Source organism: Falco naumanni, chromosome 13, assembly GCF_017639655.2.
Source record: "Falco naumanni isolate bFalNau1 chromosome 13, bFalNau1.pat, whole genome shotgun sequence".
In the NCBI taxonomy this organism is placed as follows: Eukaryota; Metazoa; Chordata; class Aves; order Falconiformes; family Falconidae; genus Falco; species Falco naumanni.
In genome coordinates this window covers 24,571,595-24,591,416 of record NC_054066.1, presented here as the reverse complement: position 1 = coordinate 24,591,416, position 19,822 = coordinate 24,571,595, and the positions used below count along the sequence as shown (strand labels likewise).

The window sequence follows — 19,822 nt, the reverse complement described above, 5'->3', positions numbered from 1 at the left end:
TATTTCAGTTCCCTCAAACAAGTATATTTGGGTACTCTCTTAAGCACTTTTGCAATTGGTTGTTGTGCAATAACTTAGCTAAAACAAGGGTGGCAAGTGGGTGAATGACAAGTAACGTTGCAACTGAATAAAGAAAAGAGGAACAACTCTGCTGGGACTTAAACTGTTGCTGTCTCTTCCCCCCAGAAGTAACAAACAATAGAAATGTCCTACTATCTTCATTTCTCCAAAAGCCTTCAAAGGAATTCAGGAAAAGCTGACAAGGACTTTGTCATCTAACTTGTCATCAATCCATCTAACTTGACTCCACAGTTAGATCTCAGCTACAGGCTCTGTGCAAAAAGCTGTAAATCAAAACAGGTGTCCCTGATGTTTATGAAAAGCTGACAGATCACCGTCTCCTACAACATGGTCTGGATGTGCTGCACCAAGTAGATATTGCAAAACAGCATAACGGAAGTCAGTAATTTTTTGTGTTATTCAACTCTGACAGCATATGAAAAAATATTTTTTCAAGAGAGCAGCTTGAGAATATATCAAACAGAATAAAGCCCAATATTGACAAAAACCATGAACATAGCTATGTAACAATAAAAATTCTGGTAGGTTGTAAATATAATTTTAAATACCTATTGAACTTTTTTTAAAAAAACTATTTGAGAAACTAGGCCTTAGTATGAATGAGAGTAACTGTAACAAATTTTCATTAAATACAGAGAAATATAAAGTCTGTTTAAAATTAAAGATTACATTGTTTATAGAATACGAAAAAAATCCCAGATCCAGGAGCTCGTGAAATAGTCTGAACGTAATGGTTTCAAAACAGAAACCACATTTTAAGAATAATATTTTTGTTTTCATACTTGCAAGTGAATTGTGTTTATATGGCACTTTAAGTTTTCTAGGACAGAATTATCGTTTATTCCTTTACACAGCTCAGCATCAGGAAGTTATTGAATTAACTACAGCCTCAAAGCTATAAAAATAGTAACTCAGAACAGCAGTGATATAGTTACATTCCAGTAACACAGATGAAATACAGAAACAGATGACCATGTCTTAAACCTAAGGAACTTTGCTTGTTTTTACAGATATCACTGCAGCTTCTCAGAGGCAGATGATATAACTTAATTGCAATTTATAAACTATCAGAAGAAAGGTACTTCAAAAGGATGACTTTTGCTGATTTAAGACATCCCTTACTCAATTCTTTGCCTGACCTACTTTATAACAGATTATCTGTCATAACCCACGCGTATAACTTGGCAATGAAATCTATTCCCTGTGGGTTATTAGCCTAATGGGATACACAGAAAAATGGTTTAGCATTCCAGAAAAAGTAGAAAATTAGGAACAAACTTAACGTCGGTTTTCAGTGTTTTGACATATGAGTTACATGGGTAAGCAACAAAAACTCTTGCATGACTGCTGTTAGGTAGAACTGCCTTGTTACCTGGAAGGATTACAGTATCTGATCAGATAGAATGGCATCCTTGGGAAAGAGCGGAGAGTGAAACTTTAAAGCTTACGATAGTTATGAAATGATAAATAAATGTCAAAAAACCTGAAGATGATGAAGGTAACTGTGAATATTGAACTAAAGAAAAGGTTTGTAAATAAGAAGCAGCAAGATTATTTTTTTCTGAGAACACCGTGTTTACCAGTATGCAGGGTCTGTAAGCAGAAGCTCTCTGCATTTCAGTTACTGAGCAAATCAATGCAAAACAAAGTTTAACTTCATTGAAGAAGCTTGCTTATTCTTTTTTAATGACTTGTATCAGGATAGGTCTTTCAAATTTTTCAGTTGTATTAAGGGAAATAACTCTCCCCTTGCTTTTTCTACTGAATAAGCAGCAAGGAGGCAAGAGAAGAAAGAAGTGTAAAAGGGAGGAAAGGGAGGAAGTGTGTCTCATCTCTCTACTGACCTCTTGAGAGAAGTCAGACTGAAGGAACAGCTCTAATCTCCATCAGCTGGGATGCAACAGCCAAAGTGGGACTAGTTCTATCAACACGGGATTTGTGCTGAAGGAACAAGCAAGAGGAAACAAATCACATTGCAGTTTCTATCAGTAACTAAAGACACTACTGCTGTTACCACACCACCTCCTCATCACACTGATGCTAAAAAGCAAGGAACTTTACCGTTAAAAAAACAAAAGGAACAAGTTACCGCACGTTACATACCAGGCAAAGAACGTATAAAGGCCCAAACTTCATCAACAGTCCATACTGATGGGTCAGCTTGCACCACTGGTAACAAGTCAATGCTCTCTGGCATTTTCCGAATTCTTAGTTCCCTAAGTTCACGTTCTCTCTCCCTTTCACTCTGTCTTCGCAGACGGGTGGTCATGGCAGCTGGAACAGCATCTTCATGAGAAGCCACATCTTCTTCTGCAGATGGATAAGTAATTGGAAGCTGGAAAATGTAGTACAAATACACTACAGTATTATATTTTATTTGTAATTCCCAAAAGAATGCCATAGTTTTAAGCAAATATTCCACAGACCTGTCTAAGAAAATGATCTCGTGATGCCCCATCAGGGCCACTCGGTCGACGCCCGCGTCGCCCAAGGCTTTGGCTATCTGATTTCCGATTCCAGCGACTGGTCTTGTCTGATGTAAACAGCCCAAACTTCTTAGTGCAACTAAGGCTGTGCCTAAAGAAGTAAGATATATTTGATAATGCACTAATAGTCTTTTGGACTGAATTCAATCAAGTAACCATAAAATTCCAGTGTTGCAGAAGTCTGCCTAATGAGACAACAACAGCTGTCACGGAAATACAAGAGAAAGGTACCTCAAAGGCTATTTACTCAGACTTCTTGTCTTGAAGCAAGATCAAGTACCTCTACATCATCCCTGGAAGATGTCTGTCTTTCCCATTCTTAAACATTTTCCATGATAGAAATACTTCTGTATTTTATTACGTAGCCCAGTCCCACTTCTCTGAAATGTCTGTTAAAAGCTTAAAGTCGCATTGTATCTTTTATTTCCATTTTTTCTGCCTAGCTGACACCCAGTCAAAGAGGACGGAGGCAAAAATCCCGTTTTAAGATTAAGGGGACAACCCCCTTCTTACCATTATTTCACTGGTAGTGTCCCAACAAGTACCAAATCAAAAATATACATTCCCGCTACTTTAAAATGGCAATGTCTCACATGGGGGATTAAAGAAGTATGATATGTAAGAGAAAGGTGGTTTCTAGGCACACTGATGCAAAAAAATAACTAAGTGGTGATTAGAAATGGGAAACTATTTCCCCTTTCTAAAACATCTGGGATTAAATACCAATTTTCCAGCTGTAATGATGGAAGATTTTACATTCAGATGTTGACTATGAATTCTTATTTCTCTTAACCAAAAGAAAATAAAAGTAGCATACTAAACCCAAACAGAAATGGCAACCAGCCAATTTCCTCTGCTAACCACATGTACAAGGGAATGGCATTACTTTCAAGAAAGGAGAAGCTTTACAAACAATTATTTGTTTATGAATATTTCTATTTTACTCTATGCAAGTAAAGAATTTTTACACTATTACTAAAAACATTTAAGAACATTTTTTGTCTATGTAGCATTTCCATTATGCCAAGAGAAGATAAATGCAGTTGGGTTTTTTGCCTACCATCACACAAAACTGTAAGAAAGCCCACCTAGCCCAGCATTCTTTCTGTGACATTGCCCAACATCAAGGGGAACACAACAGGAATAAGACAAACATAATGATTCGGGGCCCACAAATTTCTGCACCAGTTTCCAAAACCTTAGCAACCTTTAATGGATTTCTCTTCCATGATACCCATCACCTTCCTATAAGGCCAATAGCATTCATGGCACCGTCTGCAAAAAGGTCCACAATTTTACTGTAATTCTCTTTGTACCCATATACTCTGCAAATCTGGGTAGAAGGCAGTCATGTTTTACTGTTTCTTTGTTTTTCAACATCAGACACTACTTAGGTGCTATTCCATTAACCAGTCAATGATAAGCAGTAACTAGACAGAGTACCTTTTGGCACAGGATGTGGAGCAGAATCTTTTTGACCGTAGAAATTTATTAGAATATCCCATTTTTCCACAAAATTCACACTTCAGAAGATCATTTTCTATTTCATCCAGCCCCTCTAAAGAAAGAATGCATAAAGAAGTCAGTTTCAATTACACAAAATTATATTCAAATTTCTCATCTCAAGCAGGTGGGTAGAAGATTTTTCAAATATCTAACACATTTAATTAAATACTTAGATTAACATAAAATTATGCAAAGCTAAGCAAGTCATAGCTTTCATTCGCTACAGAAAAGACCTTGAGTAAACTGAACCTTACTGAAACTGCAATTAAGTTATTCAATGAACATAATCAGCTTTGTTAAATTTCAAGCCATCCATGAGCAAGTCTGCCCTTAAACATAGTAAACAATTAAAAAGAAGTGTTACAGTCCTCAGGAATTGCTTATAAAGAGTTCATTAAGGGAACTGAGCATTCCACAGCCTAAATTCAATCTCTCCTGTAATGGCATAATGCATTAACCTTTTAAAACTGTTTGAATAAGCAACTGCTACAACCAAAGGGACTTGTGAAAACAAGCAAAACATTGAATCTCATCTATGAGAAAGATAAGGTGCATATGAGAAAGAAAAGGATTATAGCATCTACTGATTTACAGCCTGCTGTTACAGGGTATTTTTCTGTTACTGGTGAGATGAGGCGGCACTTTTCCTTCTCCTTAAGAACTCCTCAAACACCAGCTGAGAGAAATATCAGTGAAATAAAAACCAGGAAAGCTCAAAAGGCAGCAGTACAAGGCAACAAGGCAGCACACACATCACATGCTGAATGTCTATGCTTTCTTCTGCTGGAAGTGTATTTCATGGCTATGGCATGGTTTGTACACAGTTTAGAGTATTCGCAAATCAACTTGACTTGTGGCACAGAAAAAAAAACCCCCAACTCTTATCCCCATGCACCATCTGTGAAATCCATCATCAGGAGCAAAGCAGTGAAACTGGCACAAACCGAAACATCATGTTTTGTGGTCATCTGGGTTAAGTAAAAGAACTGCATGCCACATGGCTGTGATCATGGACAAAATATATTGCTCAAAAATTCAGAGGACTAAACAAACATACATTTCTCTCACATTTCTATTTTACCTGAGTCACTGTTTCATATACTTTGCCTCTTGCTATTCACCTTTTGCGCTTGTACTTGTAATTTTACATAATTAGTTGCAAAAATTGCAAACCAGCTTTTTGCTCTAAACTCTGTTAGGCTCTGATGCCAGCTAATGCAAACGCAGGTATCAAAGTTTAATTGAAAAATTTTAACTATGAATTTGTAAAAGTCTGTTATAGTGATGTTAACTCACTGATCTGCTTGCAAGCACTAACTATTGCACTGACAAGGTAACAAAAAAGCACTAATGCAGCAAAGAGCTGAAAATACTGGAAAAGGTATTTGAATAACAAATCTGATGTATCAAGACTCAAAGACATAACTGAAAACTACCATGTTGCAAGTCTCCAGCATAATAAGTTGGTATCACACAGGAAGTGAAAACTGGAAATTGGGAACATACCAAATCTGACCAACCTTGCAACTAACATTAAATATCAGAGATGCATCCTTCAAATAAATCACTCTGAAAAAGCCAAACCCTTCTCACACCCAATGCAGGTCATACTATATGGAGAAAAGTGACAATAGATTGAAGAGTAAATTGATCCTAAGAGTCTTTTCTTTTGCAGATTAGGTGCTTCTACCATATTCACAATCGTACCCTGGTTCAGTATCAGAAAATCTCCTTTGCTCAGCCTCTGCATATGTGGATGTGTTTCAGTCCTGGATGTTTCCCACTAGCTTATCTAATAGGTTTAAGTACACAATTTGCAGCTACTTAACACCAGCTGTCAGGAACAATAACTAAAAACAAAAATGTGTACGTTTGAATAATTCTATAGAACAGACAAGCTGTTTGAAATCTGAGAAGCAACACTGTTACTAATGAAAAGTTCTTAGGGAATGCTATTGAAAACAAAACTGAGTTAAGATCTATTGTAACAAATTAAGGCCAAAATAACTATTACAAACAAAGCTTCAAATATTCTAGAAGATACGCCAGACAGCAAAAAGTTTCTTCTGTTTGAAATATATTGGGCTAAACCAGGTATTAAAAAAAAGCTGTACTCCTGATCAAGAAAGCAAGTTTATTTAATAGCAATTTACTAAGCACAGTCAAGAGCTAAAAGATTTACAAGTCTCATATTGTGTGTAGAAAAGTAGTGTAACTCCATTGTGCTATAAAGTAACCAAAAAATGTCAAATAAGTAATACAGTTTACCAGATCACTTTTTTGTTTTTCTTTAAAAGCCTCTTGTACTTGATGTTTTCATGGACTTCCCTCTCAAAGAACTGGTTAAATTGAAGCCTTCACTGGGAGATGATACCAAAAAAACCCAACAGTAATTTTAAGTTAAATGAAACAAGGATTTACAAAACTTCCAGTCACACTGCAAGCCTCCACTATTTAATATGCCAGATGCTTGCCTTCTAAAATTTAGTCTGCCATGCCTATGTGGAGGCTTGTGAAGAATAAGGTATGGGCCTCAAATTATTTTACAGTAGAATATTGTTTAATATATTTAAGAAATGGACTCCGTAAAAATTGTTTCTTTACTTTTCTTTGTAGACAACTTAATTACAAAATAATCAAAAGTTACAGTTACAAAGCAAAGCACTCTGAGTATCTGCCACTGCCTAAACTAGGCTGTTACTGCAAAATTAGGAAGAGCTCTGGACTATGAGATATACTAGTAAATGCACTCATATAACCAGCCACAATTTAGGAAATTCTGGTTTATGTTTCATTTTTCAGGCACAGTTTCCACAGCTCCTGACGACTTTGCACAGGTGTTGTTGCATCAACACGTAGGAGGACTGCAACCCACTGATACTTCCTTTCCGTAATGTGCTTCCAAGCTAAACCAGTTCCTACTAAAAATCAGTGCTACAAGTAAAAATATACTCTTAATTTTAAGACATATATAAGAGATACATATTGCCTGAGTGGTAAACTGAATCAGCCTTAAGCAAAAATTCCAACCATATTTACCTGATTTCACTACCAACAAATACTCTATTTGAATTTGTAATGCTTTTTAAGGCAAGCTTTTTACCTTGTCTGCAATCCTTGACTCGGGTCTGACCCAATATGCTCATAAGCAGTACCGGATATAAATCTCTGTGGTAAAAAATAATGTATCAGAATCTAATAATCTAAAAGACTGAATTTTGAGCTAATTTTTTGCTGAGATACACAATGGATACAGCCAACTGCCCTATTGCACTTCAGTACCATTCACGGCAGAAACCACAGCCAGTAACTGCTATCATGTTGCTGTCCTGAAAGTTCCTGTGAGAAGAGATCAGAGGGACAGATGCTTTTAATTAAGTGGCAATTTACAATGCCTGGAGCGGGAAGCTGTGAAGCACAGCTATGGTGACAATTGCTACTGCTCAGGTCACGCTGTCCAGACTTTTTCCAGCCACTTCCCCAATACAGACCTGTGGCACTAGCAGACACTGTATTTGTCCCTTCTCACTCTGCTCGCTACAGTTTGATATGAAAGAGGGGAAAGAACTATTTTAAGAGAATGAAACTAAAAGTTGCATTAAGACAAATTTAAAAAAATTAAAACCAGCTCCTGCGCAATTGCTCAAGCTGTGGAAGAGAAAATCCAGGGACAGCTGAAAAATTCCAGACTTTCAAATCTTGGATGAATTTATAAAAAAATGTGAGTTAAAGAATAACTTGGCTTTTCTGGGCCAGGCCATGGTTTAATTTCCATTTCATAACACTCACAAAGCTATCTACAGTAATAGTGGTGCAACAGATCCAGAACAGTTGATTGCCGAGTTCTAAAAAAATCCACTATGACGATTATGTCAGATACTGCATGGGGAACTCAATTAAGCTCACGACTTAATGCCAGAGACCATTGGATTCTAAGCAGGACAAGTTCATAGTTTCTTGACATTTGTGTGCATCCACAGCAGCTGCTGTTATGATGTGTAGCTAGTAAAAAACATTTGAGAATAGTTTCTATTAGAGACAGTGTAAAGACTGGAGAAGAATTCCAGAAGTACAGACAGGATGGGATTCTGTAATACATACAGAACTGAAGGGGAAAAAAAATAAATGGGTATTTAAACAAAAACTACAAACCTTCTGCAATCATATCCTCTATCTCTGTGTCCGATGAGTTGTCTGCATGTTTTGTATTCTGCAAGTCTGATTCAACACACACAACACTCATGATCTGACCCTCCACTAGCAATCTTTTTTCTGCAGGCTGTTCTACCAGCAAAGATGAACGACTTACCTATTGCAATAAAAGCAAAGCAACAGTGATTAACTGAACAATGAATAATGAAAATAGTATTTGCGACTTAGCAGTTGTAACTGAGACTTGAATCACAGTTTCTATTCTGTAGCAATGATTCATTATTATATAGTGGCAAAGCTCTAAATATCATTTCTCAAATACAAAGATTCACTCCTGCTCTACGGAGTTTGCAATTATATTTAATAAAGGAAGAAACACATTATGCCTAGAGAAATGAAGGAATGAGAAAATGAGATACACATTAAATTAGTTAATAAGGCAGGCTCATAGGTTTTAAACTGTCCAAGTGTGGATTTAAAATTACCAGCAGTAATTCTTACCAGGCACAGTACTAATCACATCAAGGCCTGCCAGTGCTTTAAACAACAAAATTTTAACATTTCAGAATTTTAACAGACTCACCTCAGAGGTGTAAATTAAGGTATCTAGGAGATAGAGTAAATAAAGTTATTGCAAATGGTAGCCTAAAAGTCACAGTCTATATTTATCTCTGGATATAGCCTATCTACTCAACCATGTCTCTGTTTTCACTTAGTCCCTTGTGATCCAGTGATAGCTGCAAGCCAAACAGTAGCCTGGATTCCAATTATATACATAAGACAATACAAACTGAACACAAGTATAATGGATGCTGTAAGAAACAGGTTACCAAATCAGTGGGAAAAAGGTCAAAATCAACATTACAAAAATTATTCAAGATCTAAACAGCTACTAGCCACATAAACATCATTGTTAAGAATAGTTTGCTTCAAAAATTAGTAGTAAAAAATCCATAGCGACTTCTATACTTACAGGAAATGGCTCTAACCCCTCCTGAATCACAAAGCCTTCAATAACGTGGGTCAGGATCTGTGGTTTAACAATAGCCTGCGGAGGTTTATTTTCTAGGCTGGGAATGCTATTGGGCATTGATGTGCTGTTGCTCCTTGTTGTGGCTGCTGGAAGCAAAAGAGGTGGTGGTGGAATAGAAGCATGTGAAGGATCAGACGGAGATTTAATTACTGAGGCACTGACTGATGATGTCACTGAAGGTAGTCCCCCATGTTCTGAAAGAAAACCCAATAAAGTATGTTACATTTTTTCACTTATGTCCAACCATTGGCTCAGAATTCTAAAAATAAGAGGTGATAAGCACACCCATCATCCTGTAGCATAGGCGTTTCCCTGGAGTTTTTTTCACTATAGTTACCTTCTAAACAAGATGGTTTTCCTTGACAAACGATTCCACTAATGAACAGCTCTCATGTAAACATTACTCAGTACCTACTAACTATAAGCATAGCTGGCCATTAATTACCTACACAAATCACAAGTTCATAAGTCAAAAGCAGAAAACAGTATTTTCAAACACTGGATTCTCAAGACTGAGCACCTGAGGTATTTCTAGAGAGAATTTAATTTTCAGGAATGCTTTGAGCCTCAGCAACCTGCATGGTCACAAGCATATACAACATCAAGCCACTAAGCACCCAGTTATATATATAGCATATATATTGACATACACCCCCACTACACCATATATAGAGTATATATTTGTATATTTAGCACATCAGGAAAGCTTCATTAGTTTGGAGGACAACATTTGATACAGCAATGTATATCTTATACTTCACCGAAAAAGAAAAATTATCATTGGTAGCTTTGCAGTAGAACAGCTCCTTACTGTGGCAGGTAAAAAAACCAAAGGTGCCAAAAAGAATCATTCAGTGTAGTCAGCCGTTCTGACAGCAACTTCAGATTGCTGACCCTGATTCTGCAAAATCAGTCTCACACCAGATCAGTCAGCATATTTTGCCCGTATCACACAGCTATCACTTAAAGATTAACTGGAGATTGACACTTTTGTTAAGATTTTAGTATAAAAGTACATGCTAAGGAGCTCAAATAAGCATTTTCCATGCTACATATTATCCAAATACACATATAAGCTACACCTTTGGGACTGAATCACTTGTTCTATCGCATGGATTTCTAATATATTTCATACAGTTTCTTTTACTTAAAAAACATTATCACTAAATTATAAACCAGATCAAAATAACAGGTTTTTATTTTAAAACATCAATAACTAGTCTAAGTTTCTAAACAGAACAGCTACCTTAGTTTGGCATTTGTTCTCACCTGACAAAGGATCTTCTGAATTAAGTGCCTCGCCATTCCCCAAGGTTATGGCTGGTGGAGACAAAGTGGGTGGCGTAGGTGTTCTAGCCATATGGACACAATCTGATTCCTCTGGCATCTCTTCTTCGCATACGTTCTCCACTTGGTAAATCTGCATCCAACAAACTATGCTTTAAAGAGATTTCCATTCTATCTTAATACCTTAAAAGAGTTGCATAAATACAGTTCTTAAAATAAATTACCAGTGAAAATATGCTAACCTTCTAATAAAATACTAGTTTCCAAACTGCATACAAAACAATGAACTCTGGGGACATCACAATGTCTATGAGAGCAGAATTAAAGTATTTTTACAAATAGCAAAATATGAAAAGGCACACTTCTCCTACCAAACAGACCAGAGAACCTGATATTTTCAATGTCTTATTTTTATAGTTTACTGTATTTTTATTTGCACACTCACTTATAGCTATTTAAACACTTCCGCAAAATGCAAGCTTTCTAACATAATGACAAATCTGCAAATTGTTCTCTATTTTATAGCGCAGTCTAATCAAACTGAGTATTTCAGAAGAGTACACCAAGACCATCAAACACTAGTGGTAATAAGAAATTAAAAGGTATTTTCCTCAAAACTATTAAATTTATGTGAATTACAGCAAGTTTAGCAGATTACTATGTAAAACACTAAAAAACCTTGTCAAAAGCAAACCTGGCTTCTACTCTTTGGCCCAATTTCTACATGAAATATCAGAGAGTTGAGATTACCATTACCATATTTTATATATACTATACATATATATATATATAAAATGACTAATATAAATTAAAAATGAATAGCACACCTTACTTCCTTAACCTGTTGGCAACCTGATAAAAGCCTACAGGAGTTGTTGATTCTTTTGCTCACGTTGATCTCATAATGCTATCTCAAATGTCAGCATTATTTGCATATCATTTTATTTCACTGTACGTGATTTCAGTTCAGGGCAAGTGAAGCCGAAACCTTCAGTTGCGAACTGCTGACATCTGAGACTAACACTGAACTACATTAAATAGCAGTGATAGGGAACACAGCATCACAAATTCCCCTATTCTTTTATGAAAAGCATCTTTTCAATGGTTAGTACAAAATTAACTATCCAGAACTCTATTATCTTAATAATCTGCTACACACCTTCACACCTAGTATACAGATGATTCTCCTACTCAAAATTTTGATTGCCTATATTTATATTAATATATAATATTATATTAATATAATTAATATAATAAGGTAAAAGCTTACAGTCCATATGATGTATTTATCAAAATTCATTTTGATGTAAGTGTTGATCTATATTTACTTGCTTTTTTAACTTCAAATATGCTGCAATGTCATTAAGAGATAACATTTTAGATAAGAAAGTCCAAAAGTTGCACTTTCATGATGCTTCGTTGATATTTTTGAATGATGATCCATTATAGAAAGAAAAAAGAAAAAAAAAAAAAAGAAGAGGAAAATCTCTTATTGTTTTCTTAAAGCTCACTTCTGTAATCAATAGGTTTCTTCTGGTCCTCTGTCTAGCATGTGGTTTAGCTCCCTCTGGTCAATGGGCCAGACTTACAGCTCTTTAGAGAAGCCAAGGATAAAGAATAAAGGACTGCAATAGTACCACTTACCACTGGAGTTTCAATCGGTACCGATGGCTGCACCTGAAGATTTACTGCAACAGTCTGTGGTGGTGGAAGAGTTTGAAATGGCAGCTGGACCAAAGCTTCTGCAGCAGGAAGCTCTTCCTCAGAAACCAAAGTGTTTTGAACCAAAACCTGGCCCTGGGACAGGATTTCAGGCTGCACTTGTAAAGACTGCACAGACTGCAATGGCAGCTGTTGGATCTGGGTTGAAGATGTTGACAGCTGAGGAGGAGCTGCAAGAGGGATGGGTGTGGACTGCAAGGCTGAATATTGCTGGTGTGGTGTCGAGGACACAATCTGTTGGCCTGGGGAAACTAAGCTGGGCTGATCTACTGACCCTATATGTACAGCGGGGGAAGATGGAAGTGGAAGGTGCGACGGAAGATTAAGTGGCTGTGCAATTGGTCGAACTGGATTGGTAGTAGTTTGCTGAGGAGCAGACTGCTCTGCCTGAAGAGCTGTCGGCACAAGGGAGTTTGCCTGTGACTGAATAAGTGCTTGAGGGTGAATAATTATTGTAGGCGACTGACTAGGGGAGTGAGAAGGTGGAGGGGATACCACTACTGACTGCTGAGCTGACTGGGATGGAGTAGGAGACAGTGTTAGAGGTGGAGGATGGATGTGAATCGGTGAGCAATGAGACTGGACACTGCTGGAAGCCGGAGGAAGACCATGGCTTGGGAGTGGTAGACAGTGCTGGGATGGAGGGGGGTCCTGACCCGAAGGAGTCTGAAGTGCAATTGGCTGGACTTGCTGCTGCTGTTGCAGTATCAGCTGATGATGTGAAATCTTTGGAGGTGGTGAATGAAGTGGGATCTGCTGATGTTTCACTAGTGAATGAGGTTGCAATGGAGAATACGAAGCTGTGAGGAGGGGAGGAAAGTAAAAATTAGTATTTATTTCTTTAAGTCCAGAGAACATTACAAAAATATTAAAAGAAAGCAAGTTTTTACTTTAGAGTAAGACTGGCACAACTTTTTCAGCCCTTCAGATCCATGTTTAGAAATACCTTCTTTGACAGCATATAGTACACAAGAACAATTCACTAGGGTTATATGTTAAGTTCCAAAGCAAAATGCAGCAATGAATACAGGAACATAGCCATGCTTTTTCCATATATACACACATATATGTGCTTTCTATATAAAAGTATCCAAACTTATCATTTTGGTGCTAGTTCTGAGATTACTGCTGATCCAGCCTTCACTTTTTTAACAATTTCATGCAACTTCAAATGGATTTAACCTTTTCTTTGAAACAGACTGGAATGGAAGAGATACACCTCTCACGATCAACAGGATTTGTTGATAACTGCTAAGTTAAAGTTTAGGTAAAATGATTTTAAGAGACTAAAAATTCCAAGAGTTCAGTATGAATCAAAACCTTTCAAAGTATTTGCTTGAACTTGAACACATAAACTGAAAGGTATGAATCTAAAAATAATGCAGCTTCTAGAGGTGACATATGTAAGTGAACCAGTGACTCATTACTAATTCCTTACAGCATCATGCACACGTATTTTCCTCCACATGTAAACTCCTTCTTTTTCTGTCTTCTCCACTTGCGAAACAACTCATTTATGTTGCCTTTTTTATTATTTATTCTTCTAGTGAAGATGGATGTTTTCCTTACAAAAGCAAGTTCTAAGAGCATTAGGGCTCAATACCTCAAGAATGCCTGCCTCAGTCCTACCCCTTCTCTAAAAGCTGCCATTTAAGCCAAACTAAAGTCCACAAAATTCAGACCAAGTGTCTAGACTACCCTTACTCTTTCAAAATAAGGAAGCTAAAACGCAAATACATTGCAATGTAAATGTCTACCTAACTAAGTGCACATTTATTTTGATTTATCTCTTAATACTAAATAGCAAGATTCTGGGACACCATTAGCTATGGATTTATAAAAGTACTTGATTTAAGAACATTCTGATGACACAGACAAGACAGCAAGAAAAAAACCCCAAAAATATCAATGACCATCAAATTAAGATTTTGATGACAGCAAGAGGCTCGGGGTGGTTTCAACCCACACACTACTTCCCAGAGACTGGGGATGACATGTCTTGACAATGAGCATACAGAGAGACCAGTAAGAGAGAATCATGTTTGTACTGTGATTCAACTGCGTATTGCAATTGCTATATTGTGATTTAGGAACATTGCTGTATCATCGTGCTAAATCAAAATCCTGTGTAACATCCAACATCAACAAATAAGTAAGTTTACTATTAAATATTAAACTCTATTTATGTGGAATATCTAGAAGAACCCAGTCAGACAGCACTAGATTCTACCAAAAACATAACTTACAAATAACCTTTAATTAAAATAACTTTCTTATAGCTCCATTTTCATCCCACCTGGTGTTATTAAGTGATGTATGCTTGATGTCCGTGTGACTGGTGTACTCCGACACTCTGGAGTTGGGCTCTCGCCTTTTCTGTTGGTTTCTGAGGGATCTGGCTGGCTGCCCTTGGAACTGGTTATAGGTTTATTGGGGCAGAGGGACAATGACTGAGTTTGACTGCTGCTCTTTGGTGGGCCATTCTGTGAACTTGACAATACACCCAACTTCTGACTGCGCAACGTCAAGTTCTGAACCTGGGAAATAAGCAAAACACGAAAAAATGCAAACCATATAAACATCTGTGACAAACACTCAGGCATAACAAGCAAAGAAAAAAAAGTTAAGTAATGCTTCTCATCCCGCCTGATCAAAATACATGAGAAGCTAAAAATCTGCATATCAAAGTATCTTTTAAGCCCCAAAATTTTGAGAGGAATAGGGATCTTAAATTACTTCAGTGATAAAGAAAATACAGGAGACTTTTATTGAACTTTAAAAAGAATGGAAAACGTTTGTTACACTAATTTGAATTGAAACTTACATTTTCTCTTTTATTGTGCCTTCAAAGTGAATAACATAAAACATCTTAAGCAAATGCAATTTCTTTTTTATCAGATGCTGCATTAGTGCAGTGGTCTGTCAGTATGCCTCCGGAGACTAACTTAAACCAGAGCCTCAGGTAGTCAGTGGGACCAGAATCTGCTGTATGTTATCTGTGTCTTATCAAACCTGATCCCTTTATTTCTCCAGTGATATTAATGTACCTTTTAATCATGACACCTCCAGTGTCACATGAAACAAAACGTTGCCTTCTGAAATGCAAACCGGTGATTATTTTCATGAATGTCTCTTATATCACAGCCAGGTTCTGTACATAATGATCCCAGCTTTCCAAGGGAAAACGAGAGCTAGAATTTTATTTTCAAGGATAAAGACTACCCTCATAGCACTAAATTACATACTTTACATGAAAAAGAGGACTAATTATTATCACCATCCACTATTTTGATTACATAATTCCTTCTTCATTCAACAGGTAGTACTTATGTAATGAACAGCTAGTTTACATTTTACTTCTCACTGTTCAGTGTGTTACTACAGGATGCATTCAAATTCCATTCTGAAGACAACAGTACTTTTTTCCCTTAATAGCATGCATCAGGCACTTACTGCAATCCCATCTCTATGAGTACAAATCAACCTTCAGCACACCTTAACAGGTAAGGTAATTAATCAGAGGTGTCCAGATCATACATGTGGGTGACACATATGAAAAGAAAAAAATATGAAAGCAGAAGGGAAGAAGAATAAGTAGGAGAGAAGTATCAGTTCACCTAACAGGCCATGTTAGGGGTGTGTCATTGAGACACTGCTATTCATTGATGAACTTCTTAGTTTCTCTGGTAATTTTACATGGAAGATGATACTGAGAGATCACTACTGTACCTTCACACTTGGCTAAGTGTAATATACAACCTATGTATATAACTAAATGTATCTTTTTCTTATTAACTGGCATTGCCTACTTGCTCAGGTTTCCTTATATAGTAAACAAAGCCATTTCTCTAAACCCAGCTAACTGAAACGCCAAGGATGTATTTATCACAAGGTAAGAAAAATAAAGGGTACCAGTGTTAAAGGCTTTCCATTGCATCACTGACTACGGATGAAAGAGGATCTTTGCAATGTCATTGCTGCTACAGAAACTACCAGACAACCAAGGTTAACAACATCTGGTAATAGGGCAGTGCTGAACATTGAGAGGGGAGAGGAACGGTTTGAGTTGGGCAGAGACCACAGCAGCTCATCTGACTGAATAATGCTCTGTGGTCTGGGGTGAGATTCTACTGTCCCTCTGCAGCCACACCTCAGGAAGCTGCACAGCCAGGCAGACTTGTGCAAAGTGGTCCTCTAGAACACTGCAGTACAGAAGGACCAGGACTGTAAAGTGATGGGCTTTATTGACATCTCTAACTTGAATGCAAAAGACTAAGATACAAAAAGCTACTAGCCTGTCCAGTAACCTCTCTGCACTTTCAAACTTGATCTGCAGGATCTGGAGGAGAGGCAGCTGTGATAAGGGATAATGAGGCATGATAACTCCAAGACTGAAGGAGCAATCGCCTGTCTTCAACAAAGGTTCAACTGATGAATTTAACATTGTGAGCTTGCTGAACAACAACCTGCATAAATACACAGCTGGATTTCAGCAAGCTCTGCCCGCCTCACGCACCTACTGGAAAAACAAAGGGAAGGCAGGCTTCAATGATGTACCATTATCTCAGAACAGTGACACATCTTTAAGGTCTTCAAATCTATTAGAATCTTCTGAAGGGGTGAACAAACGTAAGGACAGAGAACATTCAACAGGTATAATTTACTCGCATTTCTGAAAGGTTTCTAAACAAGGCCCATTTATCAAAGGCTTTTAAAGAAACTGCTAAAACAGAAGAGGTCTCTCATGAGAGCATAATTTTGTTAGATTAATGTTCACTTTTCACAGCAGAAGACTGTGATTAATACGTTCTGTAGCCATCTGTACAATGATGTGTATTTTTTCCAGATGATAAACAAATATGTTGAGCAGTGGAAAGCTAATACAAGTTCAGCTGATAACATTAAGTTATTCTAGGTAATAAAGACAAGAGCTAATTACAAAGACCTAAAATGTCATATCCAGGATCCAGATTTTACATACAACATGATCACCGCTAAACGTGAGACAATGGCAAACCGAAGACACTGAAGTTGTACATAACCAGTACCCATTAGTAGTTTTTATAAGTAAGTAAACCTAAGCACAATGTGCCCTTACTTTTCAGTTTTGGCCCACTCTAGTAGACATACCTTTAATAAATTTACACAAGCTCACCTGAGTAGCTGCAGACTGACACGAAGATGAGGAAGATGAGACAACGGGAATGTCAGACTGGACAGCAGCCACAGTGGTTGCAGGAGTAAAAATAAGCTGTTTAAGCAAGAAAAAAATATTTGGTAACAGACCGAAACTTTGAAAATATGCGAAAGAAACGCAGTATTTTTAAGAGATACACAAAACTTACATGTAGGGATGTACCACTTCTAAGATTTATTTTTTTACTTTTAGATGAACTTCTCAAAGCACATTTATCATGGTAGTTTAAGCAAATAAAACTAAATGATAATAACATAAAATAAATATAATAACGTACAATATTTGTTCTACATATTGAGAACAATCTTTCATATATATACACACACACATCATCTTTCATACGAACATTTTAAGAGGACTTCCCCTCCAATATTACAAATGAGTGAAACAGAGGCACAAAAAGTCAAGACAGCAGCCCAGTATCTACTATATTAAAGAAAGAGAATTTAGACCTTCCAATCTGTCAAAATGTTGTTTAATAGGCAAAGCTGTTATATGAACTTTAACTATGCTAAGTTTCATAGTGAGAACAGGTATCATACAACCAACCTGAAATCACTAACTTCAGAATACCAGCAACTATCATTAATTTCTTTATAGGCAATATAGCAAGGACAAGCTCTAAGGAAGGCTTTGCAAAGAGGCCATCAGTTAATCTTCCATATTTTTAAAGAGATCTCAACTGCAAGGAGCAGCTAAGAAGAAAACATGAAGGTTTTTATCTGGGATTGAATTGAGTGGTGATGAAGATGTTATTATGAGCTAGCCAGAGATAAGAGCTGACCTTTTTACAGAAAAATGAAAGGTCATGATGATGAAGAAAAATACATGATGTCTAGTATGTTAGCTAGAAACACTGAAAGACAGGTATAATGCTCAAACTACAGAGGGTAGCAAAATGGCCTTGCAATAAACACCATTCTAATCAGAAACAAACAGGGTAAGTTTCTCTTTTGAAACTGAAAACTGGAGTGTAAAGCTGTTATTCAGATAAACATGGGATTTGACATTGAGAGTCTCAATGAAATTTTAGTGTAAGTGCATAGGAAAACTCTATCAATAATCCACGTCATTGAGAGAGACTGCTGCTACAAAAACCAGCAACGTCATCCTCGTATTGCTTCAGCTACTAAGTTGTTAACACATATTGAAAGGCAGTGACATGAAACGAGTCTGTAATTCCTGTCCCGTTAAATAGTACATAGGTGGATTCAGCATCTAGCTTTGCTTGCAAACCAGACACAAGAAATCCTTTCACTGGCAAATGGATAAACAGGTGTTTAAATCTTTAACTCCTTACCCTCAAGTTATACTGCTTTTTCCATAAACATGCAGGAAAATAATAGCTAAAGGAAAAACTCAACATAGCATAACAGTATTGCTGTACATGCCTAAGAACAGCCTCAGAAAAAGAACAAAGGATCTTTTTTTCCCCAAACATACTTCATAGGTGCAGTTCCTGCAAGAACTCATGCCTGTATCTAATTTTATAACCACTGTAGTCATGAACCTCTGGCTCAAATCTCGGTGCAGTGTAACAGCAGTTCTTTTATTTCATGTAGTTGAACATAACACTAAAAAGGTCTGGTCACTAACTCACACAATGCATAAGAGTCCTTGGCCTTTACCAAGTACTGGTTGGTACCTGCACATTCATGTACAACTTCAGTAATTTCTATGAAATTTTTCTAAGAAAATTTTGAATAGGAGTTAGAACTCTGAATGTTACCAGTGCTAGGGAAAACAATCTACCCTGAATATAAACAAACTCCAGTAAGCCCTTCCACATAGCCTGAAAAGACAGGCACTCTTTTTCTATTTTTCCCATGTTTGATCAATTTCATAACTGTAGTACAACCACGCTAAACACACTTAAGCAAACTTCACCAGAAAACTAAGCTACGGCAGTTCTTTAACTTGTGATGTCTACGGTGTTTCAGAAGATACATATTCACAAATTAGTGACTAAATTCTCAATGCTCACTGAAATTAAAGAAAAATACTTGTAAATAATTTATAGAAACAAAGCAAGAACTGAAACGATTCAGGTGGGGTTGCTTGGGGATTTTTTGCGGGGGCAGGGCAGGGAAAATGACAGGGACAGACCAAACCCAAGCTTTAAAAATTGTAATCAAAACTTACCATTTGAGCTCGGAGATACATCTGAGCCTGGCTGGCACTCAGGGTTGGAGAGGTGCTCCCCAGCAACATAGTCTGTTGGGTAATACTGCTGCTAGTGGTGTTGGAGGTCTGTGAACGGCTTATTATCTGTGCAGGTGTAGGAGAGGTGGAGAGGTTAATCTAAGGAAACAAAAATATTGCTTCTGTCATGGAAATTCATTCATCCTAAGGTCTAAA

General features: G+C 37.1%; 1 protein-coding gene across 6 annotated transcripts in view; it reads right to left on the bottom strand.

Annotated features, from left to right (window-relative positions):
• The window catches only part of PHC3 (polyhomeotic homolog 3), a 38,374-nt gene that overhangs the window by 11,115 nt on the left and 7,437 nt on the right, over positions 1 to 19,822 (bottom strand). For 2 of the 6 annotated variants that reach the window (XM_040612632.1, XM_040612634.1), the window contains 10 exons: positions 19,607 to 19,765; positions 17,423 to 17,518; positions 14,564 to 14,804; positions 12,190 to 13,067; positions 10,528 to 10,678; positions 9,199 to 9,452; positions 8,226 to 8,382; positions 4,011 to 4,125; positions 2,508 to 2,658; positions 2,185 to 2,416 (listed from right to left, as the gene is read on the bottom strand). In XM_040612632.1, the coding sequence (XP_040468566.1) occupies positions 2,185 to 2,416; positions 2,508 to 2,658; positions 4,011 to 4,125; positions 8,226 to 8,382; positions 9,199 to 9,452; positions 10,528 to 10,678; positions 12,190 to 13,067; positions 14,564 to 14,804; positions 17,423 to 17,518; positions 19,607 to 19,765 (2,434 nt within the window). Of the gene's footprint in view, positions 1 to 1,925; positions 2,023 to 2,184; positions 2,417 to 2,507; positions 2,659 to 4,010; positions 4,126 to 8,225; positions 8,383 to 9,198; positions 9,453 to 10,527; positions 10,679 to 12,189; positions 13,068 to 14,563; positions 14,805 to 17,422; positions 17,519 to 19,606; positions 19,766 to 19,822 lie in introns of those variants that run through there. The other 4 variants (XM_040612633.1, XM_040612635.1, XR_005830591.1 and 1 more) reach the window with 3 other exon arrangements.